Source organism: Acartia tonsa, chromosome 8, assembly GCF_053477335.1.
Source record: "Acartia tonsa isolate MP-2025a chromosome 8, ASM5347733v1, whole genome shotgun sequence".
Taxonomy (NCBI): Eukaryota; Metazoa; Arthropoda; class Copepoda; order Calanoida; family Acartiidae; genus Acartia; species Acartia tonsa.
The window spans coordinates 13970565-13990705 of NC_137267.1; the positions used below are offsets into that span (position 1 = coordinate 13970565).

The 20141-nt window shown below is 29.9% G+C and overlaps 1 protein-coding gene across 2 annotated transcripts in view; it reads left to right on the forward strand.

The window, feature by feature from the left end:
* The window catches only part of LOC145326065 (muscle calcium channel subunit alpha-1-like), a 214471-nt gene that overhangs the window by 110450 nt on the left and 83880 nt on the right, over positions 1-20141 (forward strand). For both annotated transcript variants that reach the window (XM_080169161.1, XM_080169162.1), the window contains 3 exons: positions 1769-1971; positions 5148-5237; positions 15832-15963. In XM_080169161.1, the coding sequence (XP_080025287.1) occupies positions 1769-1971; positions 5148-5237; positions 15832-15963 (425 nt within the window). The remainder of the gene's footprint in view (positions 1-1768; positions 1972-5147; positions 5238-15831; positions 15964-20141) is intronic.

The following is a 20141-nucleotide window of genomic DNA, read 5'->3' on the forward strand; positions in this document are numbered from 1 at the left end:
AAAAGTAAAACACTGCAGCAGCAAGATTCTAAAGATTTTTTCCTTTAATTTCCCACGGGTAGCTGTTTAATCAAATAAGGTAAAATATTCAACTTTTGTGTACTGCATATTTGTTTCAGCGGTCTAGCAACAGTTGATTTTTTAAAACTTAAAACTTATTCAAAGTTTATAATTCAATATGAAACTGAAACTCAAAACGGCCAAAAAAATACAATAATTACCAGAAAATCCATAGTTTTGTTTCGTTTTTTAGTTAATTTTACTTTATTATTTGAGATTATAAAAGAGTATTTATAGATATTCGTAGACTTTCCTTTCCCATCGTTTAGCACTATTTTACTCTCATACATCGAAAGCCTTAAATGATTTCAGAGTCCTCTCGTTTCATCCAGGTAGGTAGGGGACATTGGACTGTAAATGAAAATAATACTAAAAAAATGTATAACCACGTTATTATTTTTTTTATTTTGATTTCAATCTAGAGAAGTGATATTTCTATTCTAATTGGAAATATATATTGATTTATCATCCATTGTCTTATCCCTTGTGATCCCTGCATTTATCACTTATCTGCCCTTATCCTCTCTCTCTTTTTCTTTTTTCTGGTTGCCTGGCTTGTGTAACCTGTTTTACTTTACAATCCAATTTGTTGAATCTTTTGATCATAACGCATTAACGCATTTCACTCTGCACCTTCTTTTAAGGACTATGGCAATAAGTTTGAGACAAAGGTTGTTAAATAAAAGGATGAAGGAAGGAAAATATGACTTTGACTGACTTTTAGACGGAAATTCTTTATCAAACATTTTTTGGCATTTTAGCTCTAATAGGAGCTGAAATAATGAAAGGGGCCCGACTTTTAAGGGTTTACTGAAGCCATAGGCGCACAGTGGTGTTATGTGCATGTATAAATCTCCGGCTGTATTTTCCTTATGGCTTTTACTATCACATATTTAGCTAACCAACTTATGTATATTAGAACAAACTTTGAAACTTTTTTCAAAAGCAAAGTTTTTCTTAAATAGGGGCCTATGGAATGTTTGTAAATTGATTTTAGAATATATATTGCTACTACTTATGAATTAAATTACTATTATACTTCATATTATAATATTTATGTCAGTTTGACTTCAGCAAAGCGTTTAGTTGAAGAAATTGTGTTGAGTGTATATCAAATTGTTAGAATTTCTGAATCCAATCAATAAGTGAAAATATAAAAAAGGGGAATAGTTATTTCTCGCATTGTATTATAAACACCTTCCGCGGATATAGAATGTACAATTATAAGATTAAAACCAGTTTTTTTAGCCCCGAGGTGCCAAAGACACGGGCTAAACTAGACATAGTTTTTTTCGTATGGATGAGAACCGGTTCCTATCCACCGGAATCGAATGAATACGAGAAATAATATTACAAAAATTATTACTAAAACTTATAACAATGCTGATAAACAAAGTTACAGAGAATAAAAAGATAAAAAAATAGAGAGAAACAAAAAATACAATTCAAAATCTGTTAAAATCTGTGCAATATATACGTTCTTTGAGCTTAAAATGGATAACATTTGTTCTAGAAAAGTTTACAGATGAAATAGATAGATTTAAGTTTTAAGCTCGCAATGGTATAATAATTTTGACTCTGGAAAACCTTTCTACTATATAATATAGGATTATATCTATGCAATTTTGTAGGAAAACAAGCGTGAAAAAGAGAACATTTTTATACAAAAAAGGTTCTTATTTACTAATCTTGTTTTTTCTTATTTCAGGTAGTGCTCGGGTGCCCGCCCTGGAATCCAGGGGGGCCCCCGTCAGTTGGGACGGGGGGCGCCCCCCTGATTGGCGTGATCAGGGGGGCGGCGGAGAAACTACGCCGAACGGAGTTAACTACGAGATGAACGGAAACGGCGAGGGCGGCGGCGAACGGTACAACTCGCAGGAGCCGCAAAAAGACCAGCCCAAAAAAGCAGCAAGGAATTTTATACACATATAAAAAATCAGAGATACAGCGATTGGTGTCTTGATGAAAATTTAGCTTTTTAAAAAGAGAATATGAACACTCTAGTCTTCTTGAAGCTCTTTATAGTGCCTTTAAAAAAGGACGACATACAATACAAATGACCATTACAATACACAGACTAATTTACCAATGGTAGGCCAGTATACATTTTAATTGGCAAATTATAGGCCAGTATGACGTCATTTTTTATAAGCACTATAAAAAGCTTTAGTTTTGTTAACCTATACAGGCAACATAATAGACTAAAGTGTAAAACATGAAAATATTCTTTTTATGAGATTTTAATTTGAGATATATAAAGAAAAGTACTAGATGTTAAAAATAGAAAAATGATAGAATTTCTTATACACATCTTAAACATAGTACATTAAAATAATCAATATTTAATAATTTTGGACTATTTTGAAATATCTCTTCAAATACGTCAAACATTGATCAATTAAAAAAAACAATCAACCAAATTCAATAAGTGTACCAACATTTTTTTTAGCTGCAAATGAAATACCGCTATTCTAAAATTCGTCTTTCTTGTTTTGACTTTTATCATGTTTTATACGAAGTGGTAGGTTTAATCAATTCTGATTTTTATAAGGTGATTTATAAAAATTATTTGATTGCGACTTTTAAATAAACATAATATAAATCAGAATCTAGTAGTCTAATCATCCTTACGTTCTTTTGTAAATCAGAAGGTAAAGCCACGGGTAAAATGTAATTTACTCCGCTGCTATTAAAGATAGTTAGGTTAGTTTTTGTTTGATTACCACTTAATTGATCCTATGATCCGACAAAAATACTTTCAGATACATTGAATTTTTATAAAAGGAACACGTTAGAATACATTTCTATTCAGGGATCAAATAGGATAAAACAACAATAATAATTAATAATTAATCAACATATATAATGATGATACACAAAATTACCCCTTCTAAGGATTAAGTGGTTGAAATGTTTTAATAATCATCTTCATGAACCAACCAATCAAAATTCAACAAAAGTCCCCAAAGATGTTAAGCCACTGAATAAGAAAACGTCATTATAAAACTTTGGGGACTTGAGTAATAAACAGCCCAATGTCCCCTCCTTCCCTGCTTTCTAGTACCCTTGACCAATATAATTCAAATCAATATGTTTCCTGTGCACTGCTAAACATTTTTTTGTGGTGATTTCTCTCGAATATTAAGCATCTGTTGCAAGCAGTTTTTTCCTGATAAAAAAATTTAAAAATATTTTTTAATCGTCCTTTATTAGGTATAGTATATCAGGTAACTGTCAAAAACCAGTCAAAAGTCTGTCAAACTATTCAAGTCAAAAACTTTCTGCCAAAACTTCCATCGTTTATAAGATTGAGGACATTTATTCTGATCAATAAATACTTTGAAGTAACGTGGGTACTAATACTACTAAAATCCTAATGTAAATTTTTATGTAACGTTTCCTTTATAAAAAAAACCTGTTAATTTGATATACAGTGACAGGTAAATAAATGATAATTTAATTTCTCAGTAGAAGGGAAATACGACCATCTAAAGTTAGATTAAGTTACAGACAAAGGACTTAAAATTAAAAAGTGAGATTTTCTAGGAGGTTTCACCTATTGAGCATGCACCAATTGGCAAGATTCGGTTCAGAGATACACCTATATAAGAACCAATAGTGTAACTCGTTATCTAATTTTTAATAAATTTCAGTGCAATTGCCATCCACCTAAAATTTTTGTTTTATGAATGCCGACCCCTATCCGTCAGATCGTTTACTCCCCATAGATAAAAAGTTCTTCCCTAAATATTTCTTTTCATTGTCTCCTAAAAGACACAGATTAAAGCTACTCTATAATCTATGGTTGTGTTTATAGAATTATCATTCTTTAATCAAAGTTACACAAGATATCCAAGAGCCTTCAGCTTCTTTTAGGGAGGGATATAAATTGAACTTTAAATAACACCAGTACCCAAATTTTTATAACTACGTTGGCTGAAACACTTTAGATCCTTTTCTTAAAATTTGATTGGTGGGTTACAAACAAGTAATTTTCAAACTTTTAAACCAATGATTTAATCTACTTAAAAGTTAATTTTGTTTATCATCATTGAGGATGTATATCAATTGTCTTATTCCTTAATATACCTTTTTTCCACATTTTGATAATTTTTAGTAACATTCATATTATGATATTATAAAACAATAATTCATGTTCTTATTGCTATAAACAAATGTCTTTAATAAAATCATCCTTGTTAATATTTAAACAAAAACTTTCTAGCTTGTTAATCTTGTCAAAATAATAAAGCAAATAAAAACTTTCTGTTTAGTAAATTAGAATATTAGGTCATTTTAATTTTGAAATTAAAAACATATTTTGGTTTATTTATTAAGGGCATCTAATAGGGTTACATGGTTACAAAAGGTAATGCTATTATTTTAGCCCTTAGACAAACAGCTTTATACTAACCAAGGACGTCCAAGGAGGGGGGGAGGGAGGGTAAAGGGGTGATTACCCCCCTAAACGATTTTTTTTTTATTTTACCCCCCCCCCATATAACCTCTACCACGGGAGTGCTGTAGGCACCCCCAACCATTTAGGAGGGGGTATTTACCCCCCCCAAACAATTTTTTTTGGGGGGGAGAAAATACCCTTTCAAAAAAACAATTTACCCCCCCACCCAAAAAAAAAAATTAAAAAGCTTGGACGCCCCTGATGCTAACAATACCTTTTTGTACTGCCTAATTTAAGTTTAGGTCTATTCTACGCCAATACTTTAAATGGCTTGCATTGACTACAAAAATCATGCAATAATTTATTATTACATTAGATGGTTCATAAGACACATTAATCTCTCCAATGGAAAAAGAAATTTTTAGCATATGAAGTTTTCGGTTAATATAATTTCCCTATATAAATTATTATTCATTTTTCGAAGCAAATCATTATCCGAAATAAATTATCCTAAAGTAACTGCTCTTACATTGAGAAAATGTGTACAATTTCCAACCTTTATATAGTCGGATTTTTCTTATCTTTGTCTAATGTAATTATTGGGGATCTATCTAGACTTTCTATAATTATTCATACAAGTTTGTAAGGGATATTTCAATTCTTTTATAAATGTATAAAATATTTGTGTAGACGGCCTGTGAAACCACCCCCCGACCGGGCTAAACGATCTGTCTTCTTATTCTCGCTCAAAAACCCCATTAGGAAATTGTTCATTCAGGTGAGTGACAACTTTATTTTATTGCAGAGTAGCTTCTCTATTTGGCGTTTTGTCCGTTAATCGGTACCACCAACAAAGTCGCTGTTGAGCACCGAGACCCCGCACCTTCATTTTAAAACAAACTGAAAATGAGGGGAGAGGGTTAGTTTTGCATTGTTTTTCGCTCAAGTATGGCCAGGTATATTGGGTACTAGCACTACAGGGTTAAAGCTTCCCGCAGGTGTTATATATAGTACAAAAAATCCCCCTCCCATTGTTTTCAATTTATTTAAAAAATATGAAAGAAGATATCATTGCTCGCAGGCTCTTTGTGGTAAATTACCTCCTGTTCTAAGTATTTTAAGTTAGCTACTGATAACGATGTTGTCTTTGGCAATTTTTAGACAAATCTGATAAGACATTATTATATAAACTACCTGGCTATAGTATTTTTTTTACATGTATTAAACTTTACTGTTTGTTTGCAATCATATATAACTGCTCGTCAATTTATCCTTTTGTGGAAGTAACAGGATATCTGTGTGTTTGTAGCTTATGATCACGCTAACTGCTGGACTCTATACAGTAAAGCTTCTTATTGGGGGAGGGGGGGGGGGGGGGAAATTACCTCAACCCTCCCGAGAAAAAACGCCTCTAAAAAAATAACATACCAGCAAACAATTTATTATAATTTTTTTTTATAACAAAAGTACATAAAAAACACTAAGATAAAGAAAACAGCAAGTTTAAAAATACAAATCTTTCTAAAACGATCATTTCTTTAAACAATTTAAAATTATAGAAAATGTTCTGACATTTTTGGCTTTCTAATGTCATTTTTTCACAATATCTTTAGTAAATGACAGAAAAATTGTTTCAAGGATATGGAAAAGTATACAGAAAAAGATTATTAAAATAACTTTTTAAAATATAGATAAAAGAACTGCTATTTTAAACATAGAGTTTTTTAGTCTGTCAAATTGACTAAACAAGCAAATTTTTTTCACATTTTATTTTATACTAGAGGCCTCTAAGGGCAATTAAAAGGATAAGGGAAGAGGTTATCAATTCTAATACTTTTGGAGAAGGGGTCTTTTATTCTAAGAGAGAGCGACATTCTGCTATGTTTTATATAAGGAACTAGACAATGACCAGATACTTGTTTGCATAATTTTTTTTTCATTATTTATGTTAAGAAACTTGAACTGAAGTTTCAAACCCAAACACATTTTTTTTGTCTATTGTTCAACAAATTGTTTAAGTGAATGCCCCTCCTTGCCTAAATAGTTTGAATTAGTCTGTGACCAACACAGCGACACAGACTGAAAGGGACAAACACTCTGACCGACACAGCGACACACACAAACACGTTTTTGTTAGTACATATAGTTAAAATTAAATCTTATATTGTTTAATAAATCGTTTAATAAAATCATATTAATTTAAATGTTTTGCTAATTCTGTTAGGTACTTATTTCGCCTTTATATATGAAAATATATTAAAGAAGTTGTATCAACTTTTTTTTTTATAGCTAGCCGGTCCTTTTAGTAAGTAGTAGATGTAAAATTTTTCATAGAATTCAGATATGCAATCGGTTTTTTTGTAGACCTCTTATTTTTTAAGTAATTTAAGTTTAAAAAAAAAAAAATTAAGTCAATTTTAAGGTACTAAAATGCAACAAAAAAAAGAAAGAAAATGGCCATTATGAACAAAAATAGTAAGATCTTTAATTTGACACCTTACTTTTTCAATTCTGTCAGGTAATTATTGAAAAAATCGATTTTTTTAAACCCACGAGAATAAAAACTTTGAACTCAATTTTATCATTTCACAAGTAAAAAAATATGGGTTCATATATACCTTTAGAATCAGAAAAATATTATGAATCCATTGTAAGCAAAATTGAAAAAAAAAGTTTACAATATAGTATATAAACTACAATAAAAGGAATTATATGAAAATATCATATTATATTGTACAGGCAACGTCTTAACTTTTGAATTGGGTATAAAAATGGGAAGGGGGTATAGAGGGGGTAAAGAGGGGGTAAAAAAGGGAAGACGATAGTGTTGCCAGAACAAAAAATACAATTGGCCATTTTTATATTTTTATATTTTTTTACTTTTTTTCAATTTTGCTTACAATGGATTCGTAATATTTTTCTGATTCTAAAGGTATATATGAACCCATGTTTTTTATGTCTGTTTGAGAAAATATTTAGGTCTAAAGTTTTTATTAAACCGAGGTTAAAAAAATAGATTTTTTCAATAATTACTCAACAGAATTTTAAAAGTAAGGTGTCAAATTAAAGATCTTACTATTTTTGTTCTTACTGGCCATTTTCTTCTTTTATTTTGTTGCCTTTTAGTACCTTAAAACCGACTTAATTATTTTTTAAAAAAACTTAAATTACTTAAAAAATAAGAGGTCTACAAAAAAACCGATTGCATATCTGAATTCTATGAAAAATTTTACATCTACTACTTACTAAAAGAACCGGCTAGCCATAAAAAAAAAGTTGATACACCTTCTTTAGAATTTTTTTTGACATAAACATTATATATTATAGATTTTTTTAGATGTTTTGGAGTAAAGACTCTAATTTTTATCGATGGATGAGTCTACACATTCTATAATACTCAACATTAGAATAGATCCCATACAATTTGATGTATTATGGTTTATGAAGACTTACCCAGTCCTTTAAACCAAAGAAACAAAACTCTTAGACTTTACACGGACTTTCTAGTGTTAATTATAAGGTAAAACTAGAGTTGGCTCAATATAACTATATCGCTATTGGCTAGTTTTCTATAAGTACAAATCTATTATCTATTTCTCAATAAATATATTTTCCTCCTCTGCCATTACTATCTAAAAGAAAGAAGTAAATATTTATTAATTTTAATGATTTTAAAAAGATTTTTTCAATTATATTTTTTCACATTACCATCACCAAAGGGTTAATATGATTAAAATTTTAGTTTTAATATTTTAACACAAAGGAAGTGTCGCCACAATCGAATTATTTTAAAATACAGTTTTCCTAGATTTACTCTATTATGAACGTATATTTTTTATTTATGAAATAAGGATTAAATACTTCAATGTAATTTAAATATCTACATGAAGTGAAAAACTTAATTCATTCCATAAACAAATAGAATAAAGGTCTTATCGCTTTGGTCAATGAGAGTTTATTATGGATTATTGGAGCACTATGAGTTTTAAACACTTTACCATTGGAAGACTCGAGCTCATTTATAGACGTTTATTTCCTATATAGATCTGTCATGGATCTTGATGCAATAAAGCAGGCTGTTTTGTAAATGTTAAAAATTGGAAGATTTCATTAAATAAAAGTAATCGCAATTATACTTAGTAAATGATTTTTAAATTGTAACAATTTGATAAAGAAATCATCTTGGCAAGTTAGAAATCGATAGGACAATTCTTACATGCCGGACTGATTATATAAAAGCTTAGTACTTAAAAATATATCAGATACAGATTTGTAATAATAGTCTTGCTTAACATTTAAATTTAAATTAAATTCATATTTTCATGAGCCATTAAATTTAATTATTCCATGTTGGACTTATATCTATCACATTTAAAAGTTTTACTTGGTGTTTATTTGAAGCAGCAATTAAAGCTGTTTGTTAATAGCAAATATAAAATAAAAAGTAAATTTATATTATATTGTCAAAATCTTTATATAAAATATGTCACAATTTTTTTTACTTTTTCTTTTTAAAACTAAAATTGAAAATAAGAGTGGGTGGTCTTGAATTAAAAAGTTATTCATAAAGTCGCTTTTTATTCTTTACCAAAATATATTCCCCAATATTCTTTTTAAATGTGTATACTATATATGATATATGATCCTTGTTTAATTGCTTGCACATCTTTTACTTTGATAACATAAAATGTCAGCTCCATTCAGATGAAGGAATAAAACATTTTCAAACAGGCTCAAATAAAGTTTCCAAATAGTTAAATGATTTTTAGTGATCATTTAATCTTAAAAGTAGAAAAATCAATAATTAGTAGGGATGGATTGATTTTAAGGTCCGCTCTTTTGCAGCTGAGATTTGTTTTAATGCTGCGTTGGATTCTTAAAAAAAAAATTATAATCGCTAAATCGGCTGTGGTAGCAAGATCGCCAAATTTTTTTTTGTAAAAATCATCAAAAATCTTTAAAAATTTACAAGAAAGGACAGCTCTTTCAGTTCAAATAAACGATTTTCTGATCTTTTTCTGCATGACAGGGCTGCCATCCTAAACCAGTATAGATTTTCTCAAATGTCAGTCTTGGTATGAATATTTTATAAGCAATACCTTTTCCACAATATATTTTATACTGGCTCTCAATAGAATCGCACTATTCGCTTGAAGCATGTTTATCAAATAAGTTACTATATACTATTACTAGCGGCTACTTTAGAGAATAAATTTGGGGAGGGGAGGAGGAGAAATTGTCCAACCTCAACTTTTGATTAATTTGTCAATGTATCCTACCTCCCTTTCATTATAAGAATATTTTAAGCTCTTTCTTTTCCAAATTTTGTGAAATATAAAAATGTTGACACTAAACACCATGCATATAGATATTGAATGACAATAAAAAGAACTACATATGTGAGTAGAAGAAGGATACTGGATTTATTATTACTTGGATGTTGGGTCAGATTATCATGTACTTTAATAAAGCAAAACTTGTAGCTTAGTCCAACCCCTTTATTCCAGTCTTACTTAAAGAAAGTACTGACCATATATGTGATGACCATGTTAGCAACCAATATTGACAAAACTTTTTCCCCTGTTATAATATCCACGTATATTCTATTTCCATTACCACTTTTACTTGGAAATTTCTCACAGTAAAAAAGTTTTCAAATGTTAGACATTTTTTGAAGTTTATTGATTTATATTTTGATTTTTCTTTGAAAATATTCTATTATAAAAAGTAGTAAGGATTTTTTTGTCTTAAGCTTAAGATTTCAGTAACTACTTAACCGATTAATTTCTCCATTTTAATGAAGCTTCACTTAGGTCCCAGGTTTAGGCTACTTAATTAGGTTTTAAGTCTTGGTACGGTTTTAGGCTATTGTTTAGCCCCCTCCCTTCTCTTAGATCCTTGGGGTGCACCAACTGTCCTATATACAAAGTAGTAAGGGTTTTGGTCTGAATCTCACACAACATAAAATGCTGGTCCGAATTGGTTGTGCTTTTCAAGCAAGATTTATAAATGTTTTTCAGTGGTTTTAGTATAACGAACTACCAATTTTTTTAAGCTAACAAAAGATAACTAATATTCTATTGCCTATCCTGAAAACCCTGATAACTTAATATGACTATGTATGATGTTTAACTCCCAATAGGGTAATGGTGTTCAAAGATTTCTACACATGTATCAAATAAATCATAAGAACCCAGGAAGCGAGAAAGGGGACATTGGACTGTAAATTTTACTAGTTTCCAATGATTTATACTTATGTTATCTTACTATTTCGATACTTTTATAAAAATTGGACAGTTTGGTACAATGTAGCAGTAGCAAAACTTTAAAATTAATGATTTTCATCTACATTATTATTTAATATCTTGTATGTCATCATAAAGGATGTACATCAATTTATCGTCCATTGACCTGCCCATTGAGATCTATGATCATAATCTGAATCGTCCAATTTGCTTGGTTTGAAACCTCCTTATTTTTATTTATTTGCAAATATGGAACACTATTTTGATGATTTATTATGCGGAATTGAATGCACACCTTAAAAGAAGCTGTATTGTCTGTATTTCTATCTATTCAAATTACATTGCGACAATTCAATATCTCTTCCTTAGTTGGGTGTGCTACAGGGAGGGAGGGGATATTGGACTTTGAACTACACTGGTACCCGAAGTTTCATAACCACGTTATCTCATCGTTGCATCAAAAACTTTAGATTCCCTAGTTGACTTTTGGTTGGCTGGTTATAACCTATACGGTTTTCGAAATTTCAACAATTAGTTTTAATTCACAAAAGGGATAATTATGTTCATACTTATTTGGGATGTATATCAATTTGTCGTTTATTGTCTTATCCCTGGAGACCTATGAGTTTTACTATAATATACAGATTAAGAGGTTAGACAGACAGACAGACACAAATCATGTTACTTTAGAATTAATTATCTTTTTTGTTATTTCCTCCTAAAACTAAAAGTTCGACTCCCCTTTTCACTCATTTCCCCTAGAGGCGCAGGTGATCCGTTGATCAACCAAGACAGTTTTAATAATCCTCCATTGTCCTATCACTGTTTCTTCCCTCATCTCTAAATATATTCCGGACTTTTGAATATTCTAATTGTAGAGAGATAAGTTGAACCCAAGGTCAACCTACAAATTCATATGTAAATATTCTTTTTTAGAGCGAAGCTTTTCTATAATTAGGGTCGGTCCGTCTGTGAGTCTGTCCGCAACGTATAGCTTTTTCCGTTAATTTAATCAGGTAAGAATTGTCCTATCGATTTTAAAGTTTGCATGGTGATTCCTGCGGTAGTTATGTATGATTTTCAAATCATTGCAACTCTACAATCGTTACCAGGATGTCCGTACGTTCATTCTAAACATTATTGATTTAGTAAAATAATAATTTAATGTCATATGCGTTGATTTATTGACAATATATGAAAAAAAAAACATTTTAAAATTGATGCTAATTTTTGTTATTAATGAAAAATCTTCCATTTATCAACCCCTGTATTCTTTTAAGAGTTTCAAGCATTGTTCTTCCTTTTGTAATGAATTTGTATTTACTTTGTTTGAGTCTAGATGCTCATAATACATAATTCAAGGCTTGGCGGTTGTCATCTTATTTTGATTGCGGTTTATCTGCTGATTATTGACTAAAAGGTCTGCTGCAATTCAGCTACGGCTAAGAATTAATGCCATTAGTTATTTTTTAACAAGTCCCTCTTTTTCTGCTGCAGTTGCATTATAAACAAGGATAACAACATTCAGAAAAGCAAAGCTCTTGAACTGTATGAAAAACTAAAATTAAGCAGAATATAAATGTATGAGTTTGGACTTCTGGTAACGATTATAGAGTTGTCTCGCTTTCTAAATCGTACCTAACTGTTAAAGAAATCATCATGCAAAGTTTAAAATCGATAGGAAAATTCTAACATGTATAAGTTAAAGAAAAGAGAAAACCGTTAAACGAAAAAAGCTAACTGTTACGGTCGGACGACCCGACCTTATTTATAGAAAAGCTTCGCTTTTAAAAAGCAGTTTCACTTACATACTTGTAGCTGTCTAATTGTCTTACACATTCTTAAACATTTGACGGATGGCTGTGTCAAAACCGCGACAGTTGAGGTCTGAAATAATGTATAAGAAATGAAAGAGAATTATGAATATAAAACTCTTTTAATCTTAAAACTTATACACACAACTTTTATTTACAGTTTTAGGAATAATTATACTAAATAATAAAAAAATAATGCATGATCATATCTTGACAGTTTTTAATGTTTTTAAATGGTCCAGCCAAACCGTATCATGATTAGGACCATTGGACTTTTTAGAATTTAAACAGACAAAACTTATAACCAAGCAAAGTTAGGACTTCCAGGTCTTTATAGTGCCTATAAAAATGACGTCATTCAATAAAAATGACCAATGATAGGCAATTATACAGACAAAATTATCAATGCAAGCCCAGTATACTTTTTAATTGACCAATGGTAGGCCAGTATGACGACATTTTCATAGGCACTATAAAAAGCTTCGGGTTAAGCATTTATTTCACTACTAAGACATAGTACAAAGCAATTGAAAAGACGAGACAATCATCAACACAAAAAGATACACAGACTCAAAAGAGATAAAAAAAAGACGGAGAAAAAAACAAACAAAAACAATTTATCTTGAACTAACATGTTGTAACCAAATGGGAGTGAAGACAAATGAAGATGGTCTTATAAGCCTGGGCCTTCGGGCATTTATTTACATTTGTGTAACAGCACAAGTACTGTCTGTCTTGTGTGTATATTTTAATTGTTAAATCATGTTTTTGACAACCTTAGCAACAAAGTTTCTGCCACATGAAAGATTGTGCTTATAAACAAAACAAAACATTTTTTTCTTTTCATCTTATCCACAGTTGAGAGGTGGGAAGAAGCTTATATTGCCTAATAAAAACGATGCCATACAATACAAATGACCAATGATAGGATAGTATACATTGTAATTGACCATTGGTAAAATGTATACTGGCCAATTACTGGTCATTTCTATTGTGTTCCGTTATAAATATATTATAGGCACTAGTACAAGCTTAAATGAAATTTATTAATATAACCCCTAAAAAACAAGAGGGCTCGACCAGACACTTTTAGTAAAAACCACCTAGGCAACAATGCACTAGTTTTAAGACAATAGAAAATAATCTCAAAATATATTTCTACTTAATGTTTTATTTGCCTAACTGTTATGAACTCCTTAAGCAACAAAAAGATTAAAAATGAAAAATCATTCTTAAAACAGGATTAAAAGGGCTTCTTAGAGCAAATTGTTTATTTGAAACATACGCATCGGGAATAAGATTTTTTAAGACTTAAACGAAGATTTTATAATTTCTTTTACTGTGGGGGTTGCCCATAGCCCCTGGGAAGGAGGGAACATTGGACTGTAACTTAAATTGGTACCTAAAATTTTATAACCAGGTTATCATATTTGTTAACCAAAAAACTTTAGGTACTTTTTGATCAGTTTGTTCCGAACCTTTCAATCAATATTTAAATCTAATTATTGGGGAAACAAATTTTATCCATTGTCTTTTTCCTTCAGATTCCTGCCATATCCCGATTGTAATGTCTTTTCTAATGCTTTAGTATTACTATATAAAAGTTTTAAGTTTTATATCAAAGTAATAGTGTGTCTTTTTGTCTGGGTTTTACAAATATTCTATTATTTTATATGTATTTCTTTCCACGAAAGGGTTAATAAATTCTTTTAAAAGGAGTATATTTTGTTTTCATAAAAACTAATCTGAGGTGAATTCTTAAAAAGATATTTGCCTTACTAAAATCAGTGAGGCTCACTAAAAATTTATCGAGGCAAACTGATTTTAGTGAGGCAAAAGTTTTTTTTTATAAAAACCGCTATTTTATTCTTTTGCTGCGCTACTTATGGATACAACTGTTCTTATTTTAAGAACATCTGCCACTGTCTTTGACTATTATTATCCTTGTTTATTCTTGTGCTTACTTCTAATTTGTAAAGTTAGGCTTTGTCTTTGGATATACTAATTATACAACCTTTGTGCACTCTTAAAAAATTTTAAAAAAGGGAACAAATTTTTCAATAAAAAGTAATCTGCTTTCAAAGGTGGTTGTGAAATGTAAAATAAATACCATGATATGACCCATCTGAAGGATATCTCTTCAATATAATAGGTTTGGATACATATACAATACTAACTACGCTAGCTATAATTCATATTTTAAGGCCGATTAAAATTAATACCAATAACATTTCAATACATTTTTTCTCACTAAATGACATTTTTATACCCCGCAATATAATAACACTTTAGCTACGATATATCTTTAAAAACATCCATCCCCCCCCCCCCCCTTAAATAAAAAAACTTGCACGTCTTTAGTCTTAAAGTGGTTTCAGCTGTCATTTGAAGTTATTTTTAGAAAATTTTAGTCTTGAATAATGGATTTTTAGAGTGCATAATCATAATTATGTAATAGTATGCTAAACTTTGATGTTCTTAATAACCAGAGTTACTACATATATGGATAGATCAATGAAAGAGAAATTATATATATCCCATTATAATGAAAAAAAAACTTATAGATTTTAAATTTTAAAAAATGCGCAAATAAAGATGAAATTTTTAGATTATTTCCAGAAGGGTAGGGTATCTTGCAGAGTATACAAACAAAGAAACTTCACCCAATCCCCCGTTATTTTCAATTTGTTTTTAAATTCTTGAATTATATCTATGGTCATATATATTTGTTATCAAAACAAATCAAATTAAATCGAATGACTTTTATTCTTTTGATGTCTTTCTATCTATATAACATTAGCTATATAGTTTTAAGGTGTTTATTCTGCTTTGTGATTATTTATATCTCTCAATGTTTAACTATCTTTCTATCTAGATAACAGAGGCCAAATTGTTTGAGGTGTTTATTCTGCTAGCTATCTATGATTATTTATAACTCCAATGACTAACTATCTGTCTATCTAGATAACAGAGGCCAAATGGTTTGAGGTGTTTATTCTGCTAGCTATCCGTGATTATTTATAACTCTAATGACTAACCATCTTTCTATCTAGATAACAGAGACCAAATTGTTTGAGGTGTTTATTCTGCTAGCTATCTATGATTATTTATATCTCTCAATGTCTAACTATCTTTCTATCTAGATAACAGAGGCCAAATGGTTTGAAGTGTTTAATCTGCTGGCTATTCATTATTATGTATAACTCCAATGACTTTCTATCTAGATAACAGAGGCCAAATGGTTTGAGGTGTTTATTCTGCTGGCTATCTATGATTATTTATAACTCCAATGACTAACTATCTTTCTATCTAGATAACAGAGGCCAAATGGTTTGAAGTGTTTATTCTGCTGGCTATCCTTGGTACCTGTATATCCCTTGCTGTCTACACCCCCCTGCCAAACGGCGACACGAATGCTAGTAACGAGTTCCTTGAGGAAATCGAGGTAAGCAACTTTGTACTTTTGCAGTACACATGAAAAACATGAAGCTTATTATTCTTGAGGAACGTAGTATATTCTTGTATTAGTTATTCTATGCCTGTCCTGTAATATGTTCCTTAAACGTTATTTTTCTCTGTTAATTTCATGGAGGGAGGGGGAATTGGACCTAAGGCGTTGGCTTAAAAAATTTTGGTACTTTTATTAAATTTTGATTGGTTAATTTTGTTTATCAACATTGAGGGTATAGCAATATATCGTTCATTGTATTATAGCTATGATCCATATATAATTCTAATTATTGTACCTTTTTAAAAAAAATTGTATTATCATATTTCCTTTGATATCAATATATTCTATGTTACCCTAACAATCTACCTGTATTATATTCTTTTAACTATTATTGTACGGCTATGTTGTATAATGCATCCTAATACAGCTAATATATTCGTATCTTCATTAATTATGCTATTTTCATAAGTAGTAACATCTCAAAAATTGGGATAATTTTTCTTAAAAACAAAACAATAGAATATATATTTTAAAAAATTCGACTGAAACGTAAATTACCTTGGCCAAAAAGAAACCTTGATAACTGAAGATGTTAAAAAAGGTTCCTACTTCTGCTATGCCATAATCACGACATAAATTATAAGAGATGAAGGCATGCCTTGGTCAAGAGCAGGTTCAATCATACACGTATAGCGACTTCCTTCCTCTAGAGGTTATGTAATTGAAATAAAAAGTTTTATCTGTGAGAAGCAAAAAGGGATTTTCCAATACTTTTAACTATTTTCCTCCAACTAAATAGCATAAAACTTGTATTAGATCAATATTCAATACTAAGTTATTTAGAATATTTGTCTGTGTAAATTATTCCATTTTGATAATTCTAATTATATAAATTGAGATGGTAGTAGAAGATACCTATGCATTTTCTAATCAGAAATATCAAGATTCAGAATACTTAAAGAAAAAACAAAGACATTTATTTCCAATTAATCCTTGTCAAAATACTGTGTCGTTAATTTAAAAGTTTGCACGTACAATTTTAATTGAGACGTTTTTTGTCTATACAAAATGAGGTCATACTGGCCTACCATTGGTCAATTAAAATGTATACTGGCCTACTATTGGTAATTTATTGGAATCTGTGTATTTGAATAACATTGGTCATTTGTATTGTATGACGTACTTTTTTATAGGCAATATAAACAATAGGTCAATTATTAATCAAAGCTTATGTAGTTGTTTTAAACTCTTGAAATTGTATGTCGTAGATAACAAACAGTTTTTTTTATAAATAGACAATCATACATCCTACCACTTTTATCTTAAAATACCCTTTCATAGATTTAGTTATAACTTTATGCTTGTAATCTATTGTTGCAGAATTAAGAATTAATATTAAGATAAAGATGCAGAAATTTAATTTAATTCTATTTCATTTCATCAACATTAATTGTAGTAATATTAATTTAATGTTGCATTATTTATAGTTTTAAGATTAATGTAATTATTTATCTTAGTAATTCTTTAAAGAGTACTCTATTGCACTGTATGACTCACAAAAAAGCAGCTTATAGTGTATTTGAAAAAAATGACGTCATGTAATACAAATAACCAATGATAGGCCAATATACATTTACCATTTGTTAATTACAAAAATTGTCTTCATGTATATATAGGAAACATTGTTACTGGTTTTTGTTTAACATTGCAGCAATATTACAGCCTATTTTTATTTAACCCACTTAACCCTGACAGAAAATGATTTTCTTCATTATCTCTTAAATAAGGAAGAAATAGTAAACGGATTCAACATTCTTTGACTTAAAACCTTTTTTTACTAAAATTATACTTAGCATTTTGGCCAGGAATATTATCAGCTTAATTATCGACGCTACTTATTGGTAAAATATTCATTGTCTCTTAATTAATTTTTAAAATTCTACAAAAGTTCATCTGTTCATTGTAATAGAAAATATATAGATCGGATTGAAATATTTGTACATTTGTATATTGTTTTGCGCATAGGATAAAAGTGTAATATATTAACTTTAAATGTAATTTTCCTCAAGAAAGGAAAGGTTTTTCATAAACATTTAAGAATACACTTTTCTTTTAATTTTATGCATGTAAGTTTTATCTTATTTGCGTTTTCACTTTTATGTCGGGACTGAAATCTACTTTTTTCATATTTATTTTTTCTTCTATTTGCTATTTCGAATACTAGTACATTTTCATAATTTTCCTATTTTTAAAATTTATTTCTGCAGCAACGGAATCTGAGAGTAATAGATACCGCATTTCCTTGTATTAAAGCTGATTTTTTTTATAGAAATTTTGGTCATTTCTCACAAAGTGCCTGTAGAGTACTGTCCCCCCCCCCTACCTTATTAAAAAAATTAAATTAGGGGGAGTAAGATTTTTTTTCATATGCCTAACCCTTGCGTGGATGGGTGCCCTACCCCTTACCCAATATCACGTAAACTAATCTGACCTGTCGTAATAAACAAACAGACGAAAAACTACCTTCCCCCCTCGAACTTTTTAATCATACCTTTTTGATTCTATATCCATAAGTAATTTACAAAACAAGAATCTTTTAACATGTTTAATGTCCTTTGAGACTTGGAAATGAGCTACTAGTATCCTAAAATATAATGCTTAAGATTTCTAGAACTAATGAACCGATTGGACTTTCTATTTTAGGGAAGCTTCACATAGGTTCTGAGATGGTTTTAGGCTAATGAGTATTTCAGATTCAAGTCTTCAATGGATATAGGCTAGTTTTTACCCTTCCCTTCTAGATGCTAGAGGCGAAACCGCTAGTTTATATAAAAACAAGTAAATTATGCAATGCATAATGTATAAACATTATACAAAATAAACCTCTTCCTAGTTTATTATTCTGACCACATAAAAAAAGCTTTTTTTTGTGGTTGAATATCAAATTAGATTGGCCATTTTTATAGAAGAAAAAAAACTGTAATCTCTTTTTTTGGACTTTGTAGATTGGGAGGAATTTGATATATCTCTACCAACCGCTTTTATGTCGTGAATTTAAAGCAAAAAACTAAGCGAATCAATTTGAAGTGGTTCACCTAACCTTCCTGTAAGAAAACAACATAATGATTCCTAAGAACAAGAACAATAGTATTAAGCAATTTCTTAGTACTTTTTTTTATTTTGTGAAAGACAAAAATTATCTTGTATTCATATAAACTAAAGTAATAGTATGTGTGTCTGTCTGTTCTATCCACCCTCCAATTTAACACATTTTTTTTCCCAACCACCTATCAGGAAAAAAACACTAAAGTATCATTAAATAATTTAATAAACCAAAAATGCTCTTTATATCCTGTATTTTCAATTTATGCAACATTATATGCACTTTGAACTCAGCAAAGCGTTTGACGCGATTGAATAATGTTTGTTCTACTACTATCAGGTCTGTTATTGGTTTATTCTAGTCTTCAAGTCTTGCATGGCAATGGAATTTTATTCTGCATAAGATAAGGACAATTATATCCATAATATGAAAAATCTATCTCTGAATATTATAAATGTCAATATTATGAAAGAATACTCATTAAGTATTAATTCCTGTTTTAAAGCTATGGATAATATTAATCATTTTGGCCAAGGCATTTCTTTTGCGCTTTTTCAAATTCGTTACATTCCTATTGACTCCTTTTTCACAAGCCTTATTCCCCACCCCTCTGATATTGCATACATAGAGACAGGTGTTTTTCCTCATTGTGTCTTTTTAAGCACAGAAATCCCACCTTCCCTATTAATATTCTATTAAATTGAAAAAAGAAGAGTGTGCCAATTTATTACTTTTAGTCAGGTTAGGTTATATTGGGTACTAGGTAGCCCCACAGGGTTAGGGCAATGCAAGTATAAGAAAAAAAAAATACAAATAAATTTTAAATAAAGAGGGAGGATGTCAGTGTTGGACAAGCCCTATAAGGGAAAGAACCCTAAACCAAGATTGTGTAATTGTACCTGCTATGCCAATATTCTTTTATTCTGACCATTTCATGCATTTTATTTCAATGCATTTATGCTACATTCTACAATAACAGTGCATAATACATTCATTCGCGGGTAACATTCAAAACAGCTGATTAAAATTTCTATAAATCTTTGAAAATTTTAGTTTTTAATAGCAGGGA